General features: G+C 49.6%; 6 protein-coding genes across 6 annotated transcripts; 3 read left to right on the forward strand and 3 right to left on the reverse strand.

Moving 5' to 3' along the window:
- Window positions 1-1,373: 1,373 nt before the first annotated feature.
- Window positions 1,374-6,021, forward strand: B0J16DRAFT_321613 (uncharacterized protein; the record flags this gene model as incomplete). Its single annotated transcript, XM_046125646.1, has 3 exons — window positions 1,374-1,955; window positions 2,026-5,849; window positions 5,910-6,021. 3 exons carry the CDS (start codon window positions 1,374-1,376, stop codon window positions 6,019-6,021), a joined length of 4,518 nt encoding a protein of 1,505 aa, XP_045981280.1.
- Window positions 6,022-7,075: 1,054 nt separating this feature from the next.
- Window positions 7,076-12,085, reverse strand: B0J16DRAFT_344718 (uncharacterized protein). Its single transcript, XM_046128196.1, has 5 exons — window positions 11,670-12,085; window positions 11,517-11,617; window positions 10,498-11,464; window positions 9,151-10,442; window positions 7,076-9,101 (listed from the first exon to the last, which is right to left on the reverse strand). Exons 1-5 carry the CDS (start codon window positions 11,950-11,952, stop codon window positions 7,383-7,385), a joined length of 4,362 nt encoding a protein of 1,453 aa, XP_045981281.1. The 5' UTR covers window positions 11,953-12,085; the 3' UTR covers window positions 7,076-7,382.
- Window positions 12,086-13,586: 1,501 nt separating this feature from the next.
- On the reverse strand, window positions 13,587-15,196 carry B0J16DRAFT_385924 (uncharacterized protein; the record flags this gene model as incomplete). The annotated part of the gene is made up of 2 exons (XM_046131540.1): window positions 13,587-14,500; window positions 15,169-15,196. 2 exons carry the CDS (start codon window positions 15,194-15,196, stop codon window positions 13,587-13,589), a joined length of 942 nt encoding a protein of 313 aa, XP_045981282.1.
- Window positions 15,197-15,245: 49 nt separating this feature from the next.
- B0J16DRAFT_401062 (uncharacterized protein) lies at window positions 15,246-16,583 on the forward strand (the record flags this gene model as incomplete). Its single annotated transcript, XM_046132558.1, has 3 exons — window positions 15,246-15,304; window positions 15,371-15,594; window positions 15,659-16,583. 3 exons carry the CDS (start codon window positions 15,246-15,248, stop codon window positions 16,489-16,491), a joined length of 1,116 nt encoding a protein of 371 aa, XP_045981283.1. The 3' UTR covers window positions 16,492-16,583.
- A 792-nt stretch (window positions 16,584-17,375) lies between these two features.
- On the reverse strand, window positions 17,376-19,450 carry B0J16DRAFT_356670 (uncharacterized protein; the record flags this gene model as incomplete). The annotated part of the gene is made up of 2 exons (XM_046129489.1): window positions 17,376-18,881; window positions 18,932-19,450. The coding sequence occupies 2 exons, from the start codon at window positions 19,448-19,450 to the stop codon at window positions 17,376-17,378; spliced, it is 2,025 nt and encodes a 674-aa protein (XP_045981284.1).
- Window positions 19,451-19,638: 188 nt separating this feature from the next.
- B0J16DRAFT_155444 (uncharacterized protein) lies at window positions 19,639-21,361 on the forward strand. The gene is made up of 4 exons (XM_046122116.1): window positions 19,639-19,967; window positions 20,020-20,147; window positions 20,198-20,677; window positions 20,729-21,361. The coding sequence occupies exons 1-4, from the start codon at window positions 19,922-19,924 to the stop codon at window positions 21,011-21,013; spliced, it is 939 nt and encodes a 312-aa protein (XP_045981285.1). The 5' UTR covers window positions 19,639-19,921; the 3' UTR covers window positions 21,014-21,361.
- Window positions 21,362-21,523: the final 162 nt, after the last annotated feature.

Genomic DNA, 21,523 nt, shown 5'->3' on the forward strand with positions numbered 1-21,523 from the left:
GCCTGGAACCTACCTAGGTAGGTAGTTATGGGTGCAAATTACTATGATCTAGTTGGCTTTCAGGGGAGAGAGAGTACTGTACAGAGTATGACATATCCAATGCTAGGTATTGGATGATAACATGTCCGTGATAGATAGAGACGCAAGAGTGAGGCAAGACCGATGACAAACAACCCTAATCTTGGATTCAATCCTTTTAACATTTCAGTTCATTTTATTTTATTTTATTTTATATCACTTGTCCGACGAGGGATAACACCTACTCATCTTAGGCTGGAGCGCCTGAGGAGTGAGGCAGCCTGGTTAGATACCTACCTAGCGGCCCTCGCCCGGCCTAGATTGATGTAGGCACGTAGCGGTCTTTGTTGGTGAGCAATGGATGGATGGAGAAATTATAGGTAGTGCAGCCATCCATAGCGAGGCACCTAGACTAGAATGGATAGACTATCTGCTTGAAGTTTGGTCTCTGTTTTGTCTGGTTGGATAACTTACTCAGCCTAGGTATGCCCAAAGAAAAAAAAGAGAAAAAAAGAACAAAAAGAAAAAGATACCTAAGAAAATACAATAAAAAGAACCAATAAAGCGTGCGATGTCTCAAGACAGTGTAGGATTCTGAATATTTGGCGGTTGCTGACACTGTATGTGCAGCCTGACAACGCTCTGGATCAGCAAAACATTCTGCCCTCCTGACAGTGATTAAGGTGTCAGAAAATGGTCTCCAGCTCTGATGTATGCTTCTATGCGCGCTGGGCGTACAGTGTTGGAACCCAAATCTTGTTTTTCCCGGCAAAGCCCTTCCCTTCGCCCCTTCTCCATCCTTATAACCCATTGCCCAATTTTTTTTACCGGCTTCTTCTAAAATCTTCACCATCAACTCAGCCTCCCTGGTCCGGTGGAAAAATCTTTCTCAGCCGACCCATCTTTGGATTAAGTCCTGTGTGATACCATCATCGCAGAGACCATCTTCCCTCGATTCTTTCTTCTGTCGCCGCGCAGGACCGTAGCTAGTCTCGTTTTCTACATCGTCGGTACGACTTCACTCCTTGATCGCCCCGTGATCGACTCGATTCGGACTCTGTCGACCTCTCCTCGAGACGCGTTTGGGACTTTCCGCCGCCTTCTCGAGACCTCTTTGTTGAGACTGAGGCATTATTTTCTTTTTGAGAGAAAAGAATAAAAAAAAAAAAAGAGGAAAGCACTTGTGCGTCTCCTCTGGTTGTCGATTCTTGTTGCCCCGCTGCAGTTTCGAACAATTCGACAAGTCCCGGCCCCCGGCGCCATCTATTCCGCTTTCTTCCTCGACGCCCACAAAAAAAAATATCCAAACACAACCACTTTCTCGCATCGCGAACGAACGAAAACGAACTCCCCTTATGACGTCGCCTGCCAACCAGCAGAACCCCATCCCGGCGAACACTACTCCCGCGACGACGGCTTCGTATGCCTCTGCTGCAGGTACGCCTAAGAAGTCAACCCAGGCACCTATAGTCGCAACTGGTTCCCACTCTCCCGCGGTGGTTGGAGGTTCGTCTTCGTCGCAGAATGCGAACGACGCCTCATCGTCTCCTGTGAACGGCAAACCCGCCGTCACCCCCGCTGTCCCTGCTGTCACTCGCAGCAGCGCTAACCTTAACGGCTCCGATCACTCTCGCAATAGTTCTGTCACCATGGCTGCCAACGCCCCCAACAACTTTGTCGCCAATGGCGGCCCCGTCGGCGGTGCCAAGTCAAACATTCAGTTCGGGTTCGACTCTCCCGCAATGGCCAACAGCACACCTCAGTCATCCAGTGCTGCACCTATTCCTATTCCCGGTGGCGGAAACGCTCGAGTCCCCTCGCCCGCTCATTCGCCTTCACCCATCCCTCAACCCTCTGCCAGTGGTGGGCGACCTCCTTCCGGTCTCCAGCAAGCAGGTGGAACCATGACATTCGGCAGTCTTGGTAGTGATGGCGAGGTAAGTCCGGATCTCCCAGTGCCTTGCCTGCACAGACACTTTTGAAATCGTTACTGACTCACCTTTAAAGCGTCATATGAGACCGGGTTCTGTTCCTAACAACCCCAACGCACAATCCGGAGCCCACTTCCGACGCGAGTCTGGCCACTCAGCACAAGGCGATGGAGCTGGACGAGGAAATTTCCAGGCTCAAGGTGGTCGTGGCCGTGGCTTCAACCCCCATGGAAACAACTTCAACCCGCAAATGGGCTTTCCTCCTAACAACCAGTTCCGTAATGGTCCTGGTCAAGGTCGTGGTATGCCCGCGGCCTTCCAGCCTCAGCCTCGCTACCCTAACTCTCCCCAACCCGCTCGGAGCCCGGCTCTCGTCCCTTCTATGCCAGGTACTCCTAACATGCAGACTGCCAACATGCAACCCAATATGGCGATGCCGACACCGCCTCAGTACCACTACCCGCCTCCTATGGCGCAGCAGCATCAACAAGTACAGTACCCCTTTTCTCAAGTTGATAAGCCTCCATCGAAGAACAGCAAAAAAAGCAAACCAAAACGTGGTGAACTGGAAAAGTTGGTCCAGATCTCCCGTTCACAAGATCCTACACAAAGCCTGCATAGCAGCGAGTTCAACCAGAGTCGGCGTTTCAGTAAACGTCTAGATCAACCTTGGCGAGAACAGGACGTCACCTGCACGCGAGTACCATCTTCGTGCCAGCCCAAAGAGCCCTTTGTAGTACCCTTGCCCGCGAAAAATGCACCTGCTCTCGACATGTCACCAGAAACAGGACTCTTTGAATATGTGCTAACTTTGAAAAATCAGAATTACGGTTACCCCCCTGGACCACAGCAAGTGGATGCTTATGGACGTACGCTGGGAGCGATCCAGTACAACTATAACAACATGCCATATATGGCTCCTCCCCAAGCTAATTCTCCAAGCTTTAACCAGAACTTTGTTACACCATATCAACAACACAGCCACAGCATGTCTCGAACTCCCTCTCAGCCCGAGAGGCCCCCCAGCGCTAGCCAACAGAACACGCCTCTCATCGTATCGTCCACCCCCCAGCCTCAAAACTCCTCGCTCAAGCCCACCGCAAGCAGCTTTGTCAAGGTGCCTAAGAAGAGCGCCGCCATTCAAATCAAGAATGCTGCTGGTGAAGTTATTGACACTTCGTCCTTCAAGACTCCTTCTTCCCCTGCTCCCAGCATCCAGCAATCCAAGACCCCCCCTGTTGTTGCCTCGTCGGCTACCCCACCTCCCAAGTCAGCTACTCCTTCACATAGCCGCACTGACAGCCATACTGCTCCCAAAACTGCCAAGCAGATTCAGGATGAGCTGAAGGAGAAGATCAAGCAAGCTACCCAAGCACCTGCTGCCGAGGAAAAGCCTAAGCCTGCTGAGCAGACCGAACCTAAACCTGAAGACAAGCCTGCCGAGAAGTCTGAGGCCAAGTCCACCGAGAGCAAGGCCGAGCCGGAAAGCAAGGCTGAGCATGAGGCCAAGGCATCTGAGCCCGCCCCCAAGGTTGAGGCAACTACGAAAGAGGAGCCTAAGAAGGTGGAGGAGCCTGTAAAGAATGACGACCCCGATGAGGAAGAGATGGAGCGCATGATTCGTGAAATGGAAGAGGAGGACGCCCGTCGCGAAAAGGTTGAGGAAGAGCACCGCAAGAAGCGTGAGGCTGAAAAAGCCGCGGCCAAGGAAGATGAGGAGAAGAATCGTTCCAAGAATGCTGCCGAGGCAGATCGCAAGCTTCGGGAACAAGAACGCGAGATGGAGCGGCTCGAGGAGGAGCGGGAGAAGCGTCGCCAACAGGCCGACTCGGCCAGCACAGCTGCCCCCTCGGTTGCTGATCTTCTCTCCCAAGCCCGATCTGGCAAGGAGCCTGAGACCGCCAAGGTTGAGTCTGTTACCGACAAACTTGCTAGCATGAAGATTGGAGGTGACAGGTCTGCCGATGCTGCTGGCTCCAAGTCTGAGAAGCGCGGCGCGAAACCTGCTGCTCTCAACCTCAGCCCTCTCAACACCAAGCCCGTAGAGCCTGCTCAGCCCAGTGCTGCTCTTCAATCCCTCAAGTCGGCCCGCTTCTTGAAGGTTATCGAACAAGATATCTATCCAGAAGGCATCAAATCGCCCAACCCCTCCCTCAACGCCGCAGTTCAAAGCAAGGGCAAGAGTTTCAAGTATGATTCCAACTTTCTCTTGCAATTCCAGAAGGTCTTCACCGAACAGCCATCTCTCGAGTTTCATCAGCAGGTCAAGTCTCTTATTGGCGATGATCGTTCCAGAACTAACACTCCTGGTGGATCTGGCCGTGGACCTCGTGGTGCAAACACTCCCGGGCCTATGGGTGGATTCCCTGGCATGGGCAACTTCAATGCTCCTTCCGGCAGTACTCTCCCTCCTGGGAGCACCTCTATTTCTCGCTTTGCGATGTCTAACCAACGACCTGGTGGCTCTATGGGTTCCATTGGCCGCTCCAACACTGGTGGTTTCCCTTCGTCCGGCTCGCGAGCCAGCTCTCAAATGCCAAACTCCCCTCGTGGTTCTCGTCGTGGCCGTAGCAATCGTGGTCAAGAAGCCGCTAAAGAGGCACAGGCTGCTAAGACCATGCCTTTGACTGCTGGCATGGATCTGAAGCCCATCGCACAGACTGCTAACGGCTGGAAGCCTACCAGTGTGGGCAAAAGTGCTGGCCCAGCTGCTGCAGCCCCTAGTGGCCACATGGAACCTGATATGGTTCAACGAAAGGTCAAGGCTGCCCTGAACAAGATGACCCCCGAGAAGTTCGACAGAATCGCAGATCAGATCCTGCTCATTGCTTCTCAGTCCAAGGAGGAGGCAGACGGCCGTACTCTCCGCCAGGTTATTCAGCTTACCTTCGAGAAGGCCACAGACGAGGCGCATTGGGCTTCCATGTATGCCAAGTTCTGTAAGCGTATGCTCGAGACTATGAGCCCCGAGGTTCGTGACGAGCGTATCAAGGACAAGAATGGCCAAGTAGTGAGTGGTGGCAACCTGTTCCGCAAGTACCTCCTCAACAGATGCCAGGAGGAGTTTGAGCGGGGTTGGGCCGTTAATCTTCCCGAGAAGCCTGAAGAGGAAGATGAGGGTAAGAAGACTGCCGAAGCCGCCCTGCTCTCTGATGAGTACTACACGGCGGCGGCTGCCAAGCGCCGTGGTCTTGGTCTTGTCCAATTTATCGGCGAGCTCTACAAACTCGGCATGCTTACTGAACGTATCATGCACGAATGTGTGCATAAGCTCGTCGACTATAAGGGAGTGCCTGACGAGGCCGAAATTGAGTCGCTCAGCAAGCTGCTCCGGACCATTGGCGGCAACCTCGACCAAACCGAAAAGGGTCGCCCTATGATGGATGCTTACTTCCAGCGCATCCAGACTATGGTTGACCTTCCCGAGCTCCCCAGCCGACTCAAGTTCATGCTCATGGACGTTGTCGACCTTCGACGGGCCAAATGGGTTTCTAAGGAAACCAACAAGGGACCCAAGACCCTCGAGGAGGTTCGTGCTGAGGCTGAGGCCGCGCAAGCTGCTAAGGCCCAAGAAGCAGCCCGCACCAACCAGCGAGGCGGTGGCGGTCGTCCTCCTGTTGGACGTGGCGATGCTCGCAATTTCTCTGGTGGTTACCAACAGCAGGCCGCCAGCAACCAAGTTGGTATGGATGATCTCCGCCGTCTTAAAGGTTCTGCCAACCGAACATCAAGCGGTAACATCTCTCTTGGTCCTGCTTCCATGTTATCGTCCCGCAGCAATAGTGGAAGGCGTATGGGTCCTGGTGGTTTCCTTGGCCCTCGCGGCGAGGACTCTGCCACTTCTTCACGAACTGGCACCCCTCCTACCCGAGAGAACACCTCTCACTCTAATGCATTCAGGTAAGTTTGTCCCCCACTGCAAACAACAGGAACCGTGGACGTCATCTAACAGCTTCTTAGCCTCCTTGCTAACATGGAGAACGATCACCCGGCTTCGCCCCCATCTACTTCTGCCTCACCTGCGATCTCGAAGGCTGTCCCCGCTGACAGTGACAAGAAAGAGAGCGATTAAAAGTATTCTTCCTTCGGTGTCTTGCATTTCGGCAGAATAGACGGGGTGGAGCTGCGGCTTTTCTCTGTTTCTTTTCTTTTTTTGCATTTACAGGCTTTTTCCATCAGACGTGTCCCAAAAGTTGAGCACAGTTTATTTTTCCTTTTTCAGAACTTATGATGATACCTTTGCCCATAGACGGACGGACATGAAGTCTCTCGCAGTGGGAGGCGACCCTCAAAATTTCGGCCTAGGGGATTTCTTACATCGATGTCATCCATCACCTACCTCAGCCCGTTTCTGAGCATGCTTCGAGTGTGTTTCGGTTCTTTAATATTGTGGAGGATTTCAGGTTCAAGGGCTCAAGGTGATTCCGCGGCTGTCACTTTCCAGCATGTCGCTGGCTGTTTTTTATTACCTCCAGTGTGGTTTACGGAGAACGGGCGTGGGATATCGATGACTGAAAGCGATACAATGACGCCGCATCATCATATACATACGACTCAGGGTGGGTGGAGGTGGTGTTCGGGGAATGCGGTTGAATTTATCTTGGAATTCACAAGTCAGAATGAGGAACGGAATAGCATCCATCGTGCTTTCTGCCTGCTCTCGTTCTCATTATACGAAGAACAGGTTCTGGCCATACTTTCGCCCTGTCGCTGGCTTTAGATGTTGCTCAACGATTCAATTCACGATGAGACAGGAAAGGATTTACAAACAAGACCATGATTGATGATGATGACAGGGGGCTATAGGCCTCAGTTTGCAGGCATGTGCATCTCTGTACCAAGGAGGAGGGCATAGCTAGTCAGTAGCCCGCAACCCTGCCACTTGGTGTCTTGTGTATAAGGGCACCTAGTATGGCCGAGCTTTGATGAACGGTCACTGTAATGCTTTACTGTGTATCATCTAGAATCAAAGGAGCATGAAACACTGTGATGAAAATATATATATGTTCAAATTCCGCTGAGAAAAGACGTGAAGATTCTCTATGTTGGGTAATGAAATGCAGTCAGGCTAGGCATGTACACAGCGATAATAAACTGGCATTGGACGCTGTAATCGACCGCGATTTGGCATGCATAATTTTCAATAATATCAAGAACCAGGTTTTACCTGCCTGCATGGTTTTAAACCTGTATATAGATGGTTGTAGACGATGTATTAAAAACTTCTTAATCTCAAACCTCTCAAACGCCCTGTAATTGCTCTTCTGCTTGTCCCAGCCTGCCACAACGGACCAAGTACCTATTGCTTTGTGCCCATTCCTATACAAAACCTGCTCATAAAACATGACACGCTCATGACGCCATTGATCCGGGTATCTATGACCCATTCTCTGGTAAATTTACTCGTACACATTCGTCCACCTTCTCGATCGTCTATGCCAGTGGCTTGAAGCCCAATTTGGTGAATAGAGTATCCATAGCCACCCATTGATGACCACACTTATCAAGATATTTGTCGACAATGCCCTTGATATTCTCAAAGCGCACGCGGTTGTGCTCAGCTAGCGCGAGGATGTTTTCGCGGTCTTGTCTAGGCATATCAACAGTCGCGGCTTTGGTCTTTGCCTTATCTACGTCCCAGAGACTAGCAAAGTAGAGTAGCTGGGTGTAAATTGCCTTTTCGGTGTATTCGTATCGCATTCGACCAAGGCAGTCTCGCGCGAGTCCCTTGGGTCCAAGGCAACGAGAACCGTAGACACTCATTTGACGAGTTCGGTTGCCGCACTGGCTATCATCACAGGTAAGCCAGCCCTCGTAGTATCGACTTGTCTGGGTACGGATGGCATGCTCCACTTGAGCAACAACCGAAAGTGTTGAAATCGGTGTACCGCAGGAGCTGCAGAGAACACCTGACTGAGATACCCGATCAGGGGACGCAGCGAGGCCTTCAAAGGTGGACGAGACCTTACACTTTCGGCAGCGCAGGGACAAACGGGAGCAATCACCGAAACGAACCTCGTCTGGAATTTGGGAATCCAACGGATGAATCTCGAGGTCGTTGCTTGAGCTATTTTGCTGCGTCTGGAAGGAGCCGTAGCGCTTGATATCTAAACCAAGCTGTTCCGCCAATTGCGAAGTGGACGTACCAACGATGTTGGCGCAAAGACGCTCGACGGGCGGGAAGATCTGCTTGCCAATGTACCATTCGACATCGGGCAACAAGGAAGGGTCTGCTTTTATATCGGCAGGAGTATACGCTCGTTTGGGGGCAGGTTCGGAGCTGTTGCTGTCACCTGTAATCACGTACGCGATGACATCTCCCTTGCGGACCGTCTTACCTTTGGCCATTTCGCGAAGAGCGACTTGAACCTGAGGCATGGAGTTGGAGTCAGGGTAGTCTTTGGGTGCTTTTCCAAGCTGTGTATGGATAATGTATTTCTGTACAGGAACACTCTGTTGGCGCATTTTGCCAGCAATTTCGCTCAAATATTCGTGGATTCGGGCGACAGAGACTTCGGTATCGTCGCCAGAAAGGATCTCGTTCAGCAGGTGTTGAGAAATCTCCTTGGAAAGGGCACAGTACTCTCGACGTTTCATGTCAAGACCCTTGACTTCCATCTTCTCGATGAACTTGCCATCTTTCTCCACGAGGTTAATGGCGGCATACTTCTTCTTAGCCTGGAGAAGGATCCGGCGAAAAACGTTGTCGATATCGATCTCAAGCAGTTTGTATTGCTCGTTAACTGCCTTTTTGAAGTCGTTACCGACCTTGAAGGCATCGGCGACATTGTCCACGTTGGCATTGATCATGACGGAATCAGTATCGCCATAAATAACCTGCAAAGAATTGCTCTCTGCAAGTTCCTTTGTGCTGCGAAGAATCTCACGGCCTTTGAAAGTTGTCAGAACAGCCAGAGGCCGAGCGTAGAAGCGTGATTTAGTGTATCCCAAACATCCGTACATAGAATTGGCGGTTAGTTTGAGCGCAAGCTGCTTGATGTCCCATGTGGCTAGCTCCTCCGGAGTCGCTTTCTTGTCTTTCATGAGACTCTTGACTTGGCGGCGACGGCTGACAAGAGTGGCAATGAGTCTAGGGAGAATTCCTTGATCTTGGTTGGTAGGGACCTCAGGGACTTCGTCCTCGCCCTCCTTCTGCAGCAACGATTAACCAGGAGTCAAGGGTCGGAGTGGATATGCTTACCGTATCAGGCCTGTCTACAGTTGTGAAGCAGATATTGAACTCTTGAATGATGGAAGGATATAAAGAGTTGAAGTCCATGACAAGTACAAACTTGTCATACAAACCCTTTTCTGGCTCAAAAACAAGACCACCCTTATACTTGTCCTTTTTCTTTCCATCGGCAGCTTCCTCCTCGCGTTGTGCTTCTTCGGCACGTTGGCGACTGCGAAACGTCTGCTTATCGGGGCAGATGTACTTATTGCGGTAGAATTCATGAAGCAAAATGTACTCGTTGCGCTCTGCACGAGTTCCAGTCAGAGTTCGTGCCCATGAGTTTCCCGCCAAGTTTGTAAGAACTTTTGTTAAAGGTAACATCTGAACACCTAGAGCCAGAGCTGCGATATAATGTGTGTCAGCCTCCATGTGGGTGATGTAGTCAAGAAGGCCCTGTTTCTCCTTGGCCCAGGTCTTTAGAGCCACCTCATTATCGAATTCACGGCGACGGTTGTCTCCAGATAGGTATAGACTACACATCTCTGTCAAACTCCAGGATTGACATTTGAGCATGACCGACTTTCCAGCATCGTTGGCCAGATCACACATAAGACGACCTGAAAGGATCTGCCGCTCGGCGAAAACATTACCACCCGTCTTGCCGATTGATGCTGGCCACTGTGTACGGCGGAGTCTGCCCAGTCTGGACCAGCCAGGGATCTTCTTCTCATGCAGGCGATTGAGGAGTACACTGTAGTCTACGCCCTCCAACTGGTGACCAAGAATGACGTCCGGGTCAGCAACATCGACCTGGGCAAGGAAGAACGCAAGAATGTCAGCCTCTTGCTTTTTTAGGACAACGAGACCACGGTTTCTCTTTTTCGCAAGCTGGTCAAAGCCCATGGGGAAAGCCTGGCCATGTGGGCGGATTACAGTGAATGTTCGACACGGCAGCTTCTCAGCAGGTGTAGTATCGGCGAGAGATACCTTCTCGTAAATTCTCGCGCTGATAGACAAAATCTCTTGTTTGTTGTCCTTCTCATTGAAGGCAGTTCTGAGGGATACGCTCATAAGAGTCAAGGGGGGTGCGTCAAGGTTATCAGATTCGCTCAAGACAGAGACCATGTTGGGGTGATCAGCCACAACTTCAAGCTTGCAGTGTGAAGCGTTCTTGAGCTTGTCGAAATCGGCATCTTGAATTTTGAGCCAACATGGGCCCATAATATTCTTCCATAGAACGAATTGTTCGAATAGGGAAGTGTTGCTTCCAAAGACGTGTGAATAGGTCTCGCCGGGCCGGTTGGGGTCGACTTCTGGCTCTGGAGTGGTCGTTAATTAGCTGAGATTGGCTTCCAGACGTATATTGCGACTCACTAGTATAAGGGTAGAGAAGCTTCATATACTGAGCTTCTCTGGGGACATCACGAAGTTCGAAGGCGTATTTCCTTGTGCATGCTTTGATCTTGTACATGCCGACATTCATCTTCGTCATCATGGTATCAATCTCGTCGTACACCTGCATCATCTCAACTGCGTCGCCCGTGCCCTCGCCATCTTGCACACGATGGTCGCGAGGCAGAAAATATAGCTTCCTCAAAATATTGTCCACCTTGACGAAGCAACTGACGTACGACTTTGTCTTCTTGTTCAGTACCTTGCCGAAAAGACACAGACTGCCATTGAGCTCAGTGTAGTCTGTCCAGAAGAAGTTGAGACTGCCATCGTCTTCAATAGCATCCTTGTAATCAATTTTGCCAACAGTCTTTGTTTCTGCCGGCGAACTCGAAACAACATTCAATCTTTCCGTCAGAGCATTCCAGGAGGTGGAGTCAACTTGGGCGCCGTTTGCCTTGACAGGAGACGAGCTGGCGGGTGTTGGATAGGTTTCCGCTTTCAAGATCTTCTTGATCGGCCTTGAACTGGCCATGTTGACACTAGTTGTAGCGATAGCACCGGCGTGAGCAACCTCCATCATATCTTCGTCATCTTCGTCATCTTGGTCTTGCTTAAGCTGAGCTTTCCTCTGCGCAACTTTTGCGGCAGGCGAAGAGGGCGCTGGGTCGCTCATAGGGATATCCATAGTTTCTAAGAGATCACCGTCGGCCGAATTGAAGAAACTATCATCCTCATCAACGACTGGAGGCGGAGATGGCTTTCGGGTATCGAGAATCTTCGTCTTCTTGGAGATGGGCTCAGGGGCGGGGGAAAGAGCTCTGGCTTTGCGGCGGCCACCGCCAGATCGCTCGGCTTTCGAGATTTGGGGGACGGGCTCTGGAATATTGCTATCGACTTCGCCGAGTAGATCCGACAAGAAGTCGTCGTCCGCCTTCGTCTTCACAACCTGCCAATTTTTTAGTCGACCATTGTACATTATTGCTAGTAAACCATTGTACCTTGGGCTTCGACTGCGTCCTGTTGGCACCTTTAAAGTACTCGCTAATATCCCTATCGTTGGCATCTCGCTTGGCCTGCTCCTCCTGACGACTCTTCTTTCCTGCGTCATTTGTCAGAGATAAGAGAACGATACATCACTTTGAAGTACTTACCGGCTTTGCTGGGTCGTCCACGGACGCCGGCCTCGTCTTCACTTTCGGAATCATAAGCTTGCACTCGATCCCAGTCTTCACGGCCATCATCTGCGTAACCTTCGCCATTGTCGTCGACAACAAAGTCATCCTGATCCAATCTTTCTCTAACAACCTTCTTGTATACATCTTCGTCAACCTCATCGTATAAATTATCGACGTCGGAAACTTTGTAACTATCAAAGGCTTTCTTGCCAGAGGCGCGAAGGGCCTTGAGCTCAGCGAGCCGAGCCCTGTGAGACATGACGAGAGCGAAAGCTTAGGCCGATGGCATATCAAAAAGAGAAGGGAGGTTAAAGAAGTCAATCTGCTGAGAGGGAAAGACTTTGTTCGTGGCTTGATTATAGGGAGTTGGCAATATCGAGACTGGAGGTGGCGGAGAGAAGGGACTTGACTCGGTTCCCCAGTAACGAGTACTGCTCATTTAGAAAAGTGGTCGGAGCCGACGCGTCAAAAGCGCGTCTAAACTCGCGACTTCCCCGTCAACAGCGGGGCCACACTTAAAGTGCCTTGTCGCGAGAGGAACCAATAGCTGATGGGCGATAGTCATTAGCATAAGTCTTGGGCATTTGCATAAAATGGAAGCCTGTAAGACGCGCGACCATCCACTTTACGCGACTTTATAACGTTATTTGTGTCATGATATAATACCTATCTACCTTCGTTCGGGCACCCGTGAGAAAACCAAGTCTTGTATATTTCTGGTGAATACTTAAGACCCTCCTCTCACATCTCTACAGATCTGAGGTATACCTACCTACTGCCTTAGTATTACCTACCTTAGGTACCTAGGTAAGTAGGTAGGTACCTAGCGGGCTATTTTAGAAATGCCCTGGACAACCATGTCGGGGTGGTGCAAGCTCGTACCAGCCCTTGGCAATGGAATGGACGGGTGTCAATGACGGGACACCATGTGTATCTTTGAAATGGCCAGTAAAAACTGTAGACACAAACACTGTATACATATCTGTTAGACATACGCCCTTTGCAGCCTTGTAAGTGATCGAAGACGCTTGTTGGAGGAGACAGCTGACAGGGAACGGACAGGTTGTATGGCAAACACCTGCTTGGTTTGACAGCTTATAAGAGTCGTTACGATGTCAAGCGATACTATCATTGTAATGGTTCAGAATGATGTCTGACATAGTTTTGACCGCTCAACATCATGTCAAGATCAAAACTCTGTCAACGAACGACACATGTCAATGTCAACACCATTAAGTTACAATGTTGGCTCCCCAAAATGACTGTTCTCCTGGGTTAAGAAGCCCTTAGACGACTCAGAGTGGAAGACAACACTAACAGTAGAGGTTGCAATGTTGGCTCTACAGAATGACTGTTCTCCTGGGTTGAGAAGTTATTAGTTGTCTCACAGTGGAAGCTTTATGTTTTAAAAGATGATCACTTATATGAGTACTGTGAATATTTAAAATATCTCTAGTACTACTATTCTATATAATGTGTAGCGGTATCTGGAGTTCACAAATATAGATATTTGTCTTATGACTGCTAGATGTCTAGATGTTGGATGTTATTAGACTCTGTAGCGGTCTATGAACGTTGATTTAGAGGTCTTTGTGAACTTATCGTTATAACAGTAAGCTAGCTAGAGTAGAGAGATAGTTACTTAATGAGGTGGTCTAATGTATAAGCAATATAGTTTGTGAGTAATTATTCTAAGCTAGTGTAACTGATTGATAGCAAGATAAACCGTTTCTCTGTCCCAGTGTATGTGAATCTTAGGCCTCCTGCAAAACACTAGTATCCCGGCCTAGAATGAATCCTATATGAATCCCGCAAGTTGCTGTGTATATACCGTAAAGTCCTAAAATAAAAATTTAAAGCAGTATGCGCTATTAATCCTAATTACCTGAGATCTTAAACTTCTAAATTGCCAGCAGGAGTTGCACTGGAGTTATGTGTTTTAAGGTTATCTGCTTTAGTGACCGAGGATTTAGACTCTATGTCCTTAGTATTATAGAAAACCTCTTTATTGCTACCAGGCTTAACGACAGAGGATATTGCGATTGGAACTTGGAGAGAACTATTCTTAGGAGCTGGAGTTTGAGTTAAGCCTAAGGCGGGATTGACTGGGGGAGTAGACTTAGTGTGGTCTGGCTTAGCAGTTGCATCCGCAAAAGATTTGGTTTCTGCTAGCAATTTATCCTGGAGATGCTCTATGAATTGACTCTTATCCGTTTTAGCGACCATCTCGGATACTAAACCTCCAAGTGGCGGCTTAGTAGTCTCAGGGGATGTTACTAACATAGAGGCTTCCTTAAGTGGACCGACAGGATATGGTGAGTGATATTCCTCTGAGTCTGGCTTAGGCTCTGCTGGTATGTTCTGCTGAGGACTTTGGGTACTGAGCTCCTCCGAGTGAGTGTTGACGCCTGAGTCTGGTGTAGGCTCAGCTGGCTTGTTCTGCTTAGGACGCTGACGGCGCTTCTCTGAGCGCTTCTTATCCTTTGCCAATTTTTCTAATGCAGAACGCTTTCTTCTCTTTGGTTGCGGCATGTCCCTGAGCTCTTTATAGCTCACAGTAGACGGAGCGATATGTTCCTTGGCCGTTTCTACGGCGGAATGCTTTCTTTTGAAAACCAGAGGCAATAATTCAGGGTTTCCGCTATCGTCTAGCCACTTTTGAAAGCTAAGTCGATGTTCTCCGGTAGGACCATTATCCTCATCCTTGTCGTTGTTCTCTTTATTGTTGCTCTCAATGGGATCGGCAATGGAACCAGGAACGGAGTCAGAATTGGAATCTTGGACTGGCTGGTTAACTTTAGGCTTGGCTGAAAAATGTTAGATACTAAGATAAGCTAGAGTCTGATTGTGAATGAACTTATATGACTTAGCATTTGTCGAAGAACCGCCTGGGATAGGTTTGCTAGACTTCTTGGGCTGTCGCTTGGGAGCTTTGCCTGTCTGCCTAGCAGGACTGGGTTCCTATGCAGAAATCTGAATCTGCCTTCCCTTCTGAGGTTTGAGATAGCTAGTCCTAAGAGGCAATGGCTTAAACTGTGTCCCATCTTTGTCCACTAGTAGCGAGATACTAATACGGTATGAGTCTGCCCAGCCAGGATGCTTGGTAGCGAACTGGTCCCAGGTCTTAGGAAGTCCGGTGTCTGACTCCTTGGTACCTAGGCTAGGTGGGTAACAGAAGAAATGTCCTCTAAGGCTTAGGCTACCAAAATAAAGTAGTCTAGATTCTCATCTAAATTAGCATAAAATGACTAAACTATTTCGTCTCTCATGCTTATGACGGCCAATTCTTCTGACACCCTGCGGCTACCTAGGTAGGCAGGTAGGTACCTATACAGGCAGGCAGGCAGGCGCTTGGTAATCATCCAGCGGCAGTCAAGAGTTCCTTCCACGATTTACATGGAGCTTCACCTTCGCAAACGATGATCTACCTACCTATCTCAGATGTTCCTCTGATCAATAAATCCAAGATCCATACTGATGACGGCTGGACCATCGAAACTCATCTTATCACCCCGCTATCATCAATATCCGCTGCCGTAATTACATACAATCATGCCCGGTAACATCTTCAGTGCCTGGCGGGCGAAATTCAAGAATGACGTCCAGACAAGGTCCTCAGAACCTCCAAAGTCTCAAATCAATTTTAGCAGTTAGAGACTGCCGCTCAACCGCCGCAGGGCTCGCGTTGACAAGTCCGAGGATCCAGGCAGTGATGACAACATTCTTACCAAGTCCCTGGACCTCACTTATGAGAGGTCCCCTTCTCAAAATTCATCCTCTTCGCATATTGCACGTTGGTTGAAACCGAAACGGCGAAAGACAACATCAACTTCTACTTGGGTAAAGTGGGAAGCATTGTCTAACCCTAAACCTGCTGGCATTCCGAACATTCTACAGAGAGGTTAGTAAATTCACCGGACTCCTCCAACTCCTCTTTGGTGATCTGCAGCTTACCGTTCCTCCAGCAGAAGCTCTCTCTGCTCCCCGTGCAGACCTCAGCGATGCATTCCACCATGCTCGCGAAAGATGGAGCCAAGACAGAAGTTCGTCAGGCCAACCCACAACAGGTGTGCCGTATTCTTTCAACAGTGATCAGAGGTCATCGCAAACAGCTCGAGATGGCTTTGAACAAGAGCGAAGCCCAGAGCTTTCGACTCCTATCGTTGAGAAGGACCCGCCCCAGCTCGCTCCCCTACCCGACCTATCCCAGTGCAGCTTAGAAAGATCGACGACCCTGCGAGCTTGTATAGAAAAGGCATCGGATGATTTTGTTATTGACTGCAAGTCGCAACGACACACATCGAAAACAAACATGCACCATAACTTGACTCCTCGCCCAAGAATCCCTATATCACGGCCCAAAGCTTTGCCAATTGCTACTGTTCGACCACTTGAGCGAAAGAAAAGAATAAAGAGCAGACCTTTACCTCCGCAAGATGCATCCACTTACTCCGAAAACAACGTGTTGGCCCCCTTCGTGCCCGATCTCAAAGAGCGCTGTTACAGTTTACCGCGAGCAGGGCCTCACTGTGCTGCTGGGAGATCTGTGACCGCTGAACCGGATGCCAAGCAAGATTCAGAACAGGAGTCGGCTTCGCGTTCTACCTCGATCACTACTCTTCAACTGCCCCAGAGCGTATTTGAAGCTCCGATTCTGTCCGAACAAAATGTTTACTCTCTGACCATGGTTGGCGTTCAGTCCATACCAAAACCCGCCGTTCGACTTCAGCTCTCGAATCGATTTTCGAGTCAGGGTAGTAACACCACACACTCCAGTATTGGCTTGAGCCTATGTTAGAAATCAGTGTGTGGAGGTTATTCACGTGGGTTTAGAACAATAAAAGGCCTGGCTTTTCGCTCTGTGAATTGGGTCTGTTAGATATCTTATTGTTGTCAATTATGACATTGAGTTTGCTGAATAGAGAATATCGGTTTACTCCAGTCAATTTCAGGCTGACCATGACGCTGCGTCGCGAATGTGAATGTACATATTAAGCCTCTCCCATTACTGTGCGTGGGGACCGGGGTGGTTGCAGGAGGAAGAGAGGGAGGTAAGGCTGCTGTGCCTTGCACAGCAGCCTTTTGTGCGCGTGAATGTGTTGGCGATAGTTAGAGTTCAGTGGCTGTTGGCAACACCAATTGAATTGAGCCCGCGATTTGACCTGCCCGAGGGGTCAACTTTGAAATCGAGGAAGCTAGATTCTCAATAAGCCTCTCCCATTGCACGGGGCAGATAGACGAGTGTTGAGTAAACAGACAAACTGAATCATGGACAGTATTTTTGATTGCCAGAAACTGGATCTGGAACTACCTACAACCCAAAACTCGAAATATACGGGGTAGGTCGGGTATATATAAAGGATGATGACGTGCACCTAAACGCCACACAATGCGCCGCATCCCCTGCCAGCCTTCTTACACCTATCGTACATATGTCAATTGCATCTTACACTAGCATCGTCTGTCGAATGCTCCTTTCTAGAATGCCCTGGGATTTAGCCGATGACTTCCGTCACTAAAGTTTGGGGCCGGGTCTCCAGGACTTCTCAAACGCCCCAGTCCTGGTTCTCGTTGCCATGACTGGTAGCCCCTATATGGCTCGGAGGCTCTTAGGCCAAATCTAAACGTTTGAAACCAGTAGTCGCCACGTCTGTTTTCTTCATGGTGATTGCGATACTTATCTCATCCTCTGTTCCTTCTATTGTCATAGTTCCTCGGGGGGATTCTTTCCCTCGGAGGCCTGCCAGCCTGTGTCGTGTCCCAAAAGGATTCTACTTCCATGATGGTGTAGTATTCAGACATTTCCTCCTGTGCTGCGCCGCGGCCTTTTGTCTTGCGTAAGTTGGGCTCCTTTTCCTCGCGTTTGGAAAAGAAGGCCTGGATCTCGCGGTTAATGCGACCACCGATGGGGCGAATCCTCGCAAGATCTTCCTCGGGGAGCATCTCTTGTTGGATGACCTTGTTATAAGACCCATACATTATACGAGCAAGCGCAATGACCTCGCGTTGTTGATTATACAAAGTTGCATGATCTTTATCCTCCTGGATCTTGGCGTTACGGAAGAAGTGGTCATGAAGTTTGCGGTAAGGCACCCACAGGCGATCAAGAGCCGTGGTGATCTGCATGCCGTACGCGCGCTTTGCACCCGCCACGTCGCCTTCGTTGGCACGAGCACGGAGATGATAGTGAGTGCTTTGAACGGCGACAAGGTAGAGGCGCATGGCCTGCGGATCTGGGACTTGGATGCGTTCCATCATGCTATCGAGAGCGCGGTCGGCATTCTTTATGACGTTCTGATTGATGTTGTCACGAATACATACTTCCATGGCCATGCGGTAGATGCGGGGGTTAACAACGTCCCGGGGAACGATCGAAAGAATCTCAGTAGCATGTGCACTGGCTTTGGCTTGCTTGAGTAGACTGAACAGACGCATCCAGCAGTCTCTATCAGGCTCAATACCGTGCTCGCGAACCAAGAAGTTCCAGTACTTGATGCCGATACTACTCTGCTTCGTCCTTAACACAACCTGTAGTAGCAAGGACAAAGTGTTATTGCCGGGAGTGGCATAGACGCCGTTGCCGTCCTTCTTAGCTACTGCGCCTGTGCTAGGGTCGGTTTTGCGGGCCTCAACAGCTGAGCGTTCCTGGACTCTAGATAAGTTGGGTATGTTCATGGTCTGCTCAACAATATCAAGAATCTCCTTCTTGTCAGCTATGTCGGATGACATAAGCATCAAACGGCACATGGAGCTAACAAGCTCTTCATCGATAACTAGACGTCCTTGTCGCCATTTAGACATGGCCTCTCCCCAGATAGCTTTGGCTCGCTTAAGAGCGTTCTTGATATTGAACTCCTTTTGCTCATCCGTAAGATCCTTTAAATCGGCATGGGTATTCCATCGCAGAGCATTGATGATGATCGAATAGGTGTAAGCAGTAGCGGCTCGTGTCGAATCGTTGACCGTATCAATGATGGAGAACATCGAGTCCAAGTCGCCCGCTCGGTTGCACACATTGAGAACTGCGTTTAGGTGGGTAGTGTTTGGCTCCAAACGAGAATCTTTGAGAAGATTGTTGTATTGCTTCACAGCCTCGGCGACAGCAAGCTTGGGATGTTGGGATTTGGCAAGGCCGCGGAACAAGGTAGTGTAAGTCATAGCATTGGGGAATTGAGCGCGCTTCTTCATCTACTACAGTATTAGAGTCTCAATCGAAATCTGGTATTCGAGATGCGTACTTCGTTGAATATCTTGATTGCTTTAGTCAAATGTTGTTGTTGCAGCATATGATCCATCAAAAAGGTCCATGGCACGACCAGTTGAAGATTTCTACTGCCCATCGCTACAACGGAGTATGCCTCATCAAATCTGCCTCTTTTCAGCGCCTGAGTGACGTATTGTGCGAACTTCCATGGATCGTCACCCAGGTATTTCAGCTCCTTGTTGGCGGCCCGTTGAACCCGGGCTTTTTCCTTGTCCGCCGAAACAGAATTCTCAACACCATCTTCGAGGCTTCTAGGAGTATCTCTGTTGTTAGACCTCGGTACAGGTTTAGTCGACACAGCGGTTGCGACTGCTTCCTCATTCCGTCTTCTTTTTTCAGGTGCAGCTTTCGTTATTGAGTCGGATGTTTGCTGAGACTTGTGAAAGCAACGAGGTTGAGGCACGAGCCCGAGCCTGACAATCGATCTCTGACATGGCAGGAGCTGTATAGCTCTACGTAGGCATACACCACCGTATATCAGCTTTTCGGCCATGGTGGAGGAACAGGCGATTGGAAAAAGAAGAGGAAGTATTATCGAGCTGGCAAGCAGAGCAAATCGAGGGGTCCCCATGTCATGTCGACCATCAAGAAGAAAAAAAAGTCTTATCTTATCAGTCGCGCCGACATCCGCTGCGCTTAACTCTCATTAATACCATCGCGATCCATCCATGGATCCCGTCGTAAAGACACGCCCCTATCCCCTGTGCATCCCACTACCTAACATTAAACTCCCCGCCTAATCGGAGACGCGCTTCGCGGTCGCAGCCCAGTCAACCCTTCTTTTCTTTAGCCCGCCCATTTGCCTTTTCAGGACCGAGACAAAACAAGCGAACTCTAGAGTCCGGCTACCTGCCTATCGATATTCCTATTCGAAGCATCAACCATTCTATTGTCTATCCCTCAAGAATCATTCAACATCACCGCTCGAAACTCTTCTTGTCTCTTATCTCTGGAATTTTTAATCATGGCGAAGAAAGTTGCTACAGATTTCGAAAAGATCATCCATGAGGGTAAGCCCCTACCATCGCCGAGGTTCCCTTTCCTTCTGACACTCCTTTACAGGGCGCGAGCGAAAGAAGAACGAAGCTCTTGCTGATCGCATCTTCTCCAAGAATCGCCGCCAGAGCGCCCCCTCCAAACTTAGGTCCACTCCAGGTCCCTCGCTTGCAAGCCGCGTTGGCGTCAAGAAGGTAGATACACCAAGACACACGAAGGGAATCATTGAAACCAACACTCGCAGCAACGTTCCTCCGCCGTCGGCGCCCGATCGAACGCTCCCGTCCCTAGAAACGTGAATGGCGAATGGACTCATGATCTGCACCATTCGATTTCAGGCGACTTGAGCGCTCGCATCTCAGCCCCTAATTCCGCCAACAAGAGAGCCAGCAATCGCCGAGTAGCCCGCCTATCTGCTGCCGTTGATCGCATGGGCACTTCAGGTGATGCATCTCAGCAAGCCAACATAGTAAAACCAAAGGGAAACAATGTCAACAACTCTATGGGTATGACTATCAGAGGTCTCGCTGGACCATTCACCGTCATGGCACAAAACTTTGCTCCTGGCACTACACCTGCTGATATCGAGAGCGCTATGACCCCCATTGGAGGCGAGATCGTGAGCTGTCGCATCGTTAAATCAACGCCTTTCCTCATCTTCGAGATGGCTTTCGCCTCTCGTGAAGGTGGCGAACGCGTCATTGAGACCTTCAATGACAAGACTGTCAGTTTACAAGCACAAATTCGACATGAATTGTACTGACTTCTTTCACAGGCTGACGGCAGGATCATCAAAGTTTACCCTAAACTCAGCTCTTCAACAAGCAACATGACATCCAGCGCTCCCAGGGATGCCCCAAGTGGTCCTCGGGGTAACCGCGCAAATAGGTTCAACGTCAAGGATAACGTTGTTGACGGATCAATGGGATTCACCGACCTAATGCAGACCGTTGTCACAAACGGTTCAAGGGACAGTCAGCTATACAGTGACGACCTTGTTGGCGGCAACCGAAGAGGCCGAGGCCCCAAGGGGGGGCCAAGGGGTCGCGGAGGGCGTTAATCTGTCATCTCGATCCCTTTGCAACTACTTTTTTCTATCCAATCTTCGATTTATATGTTCTTGATAGGTGATTTCAAAGCATGGGTTGAGGAATGCATCAATTGTTTGTTTTTGGCATTGGTGTTTGGAGTCGATGGCGTCTATTATATGCCCTTAAGACTGTTCTACACTTGGGGTCACAGAAAACTTAGCTAATGCAGCGCAAGAGACCAAACAATTGAGTCTCTTAACCTAGTTCAGCTAGCGTATCGATTTAAATTCTCGTCCCAGGCCCCCTATGGTAGGTAGGTGACAGCATGAGCATTTGGCAGCAGTCTACGACTTTATGCGCTGGTAACGAGATGCATCACTTTGGGATAAAGCGAGACACGAGTTGTTTGTACAATGGGTTATTCATGATGTTTTAAACCTCCATTCGTCCTCCCATTCAACCCTTGTGAAGACACCCAAAGACAGACGAACACCAATACAACTACACGATAGGAGTCGAAACCCAAGAGCCTTACCCCG

Source organism: Fusarium flagelliforme (assembly GCF_020744385.1).
Source record: "Fusarium flagelliforme strain FIESC 12 MPI-CAGE-AA-0113 chromosome Unknown B0J16scaffold_5, whole genome shotgun sequence".
Taxonomy (NCBI): domain Eukaryota; kingdom Fungi; phylum Ascomycota; class Sordariomycetes; order Hypocreales; family Nectriaceae; genus Fusarium; species Fusarium flagelliforme.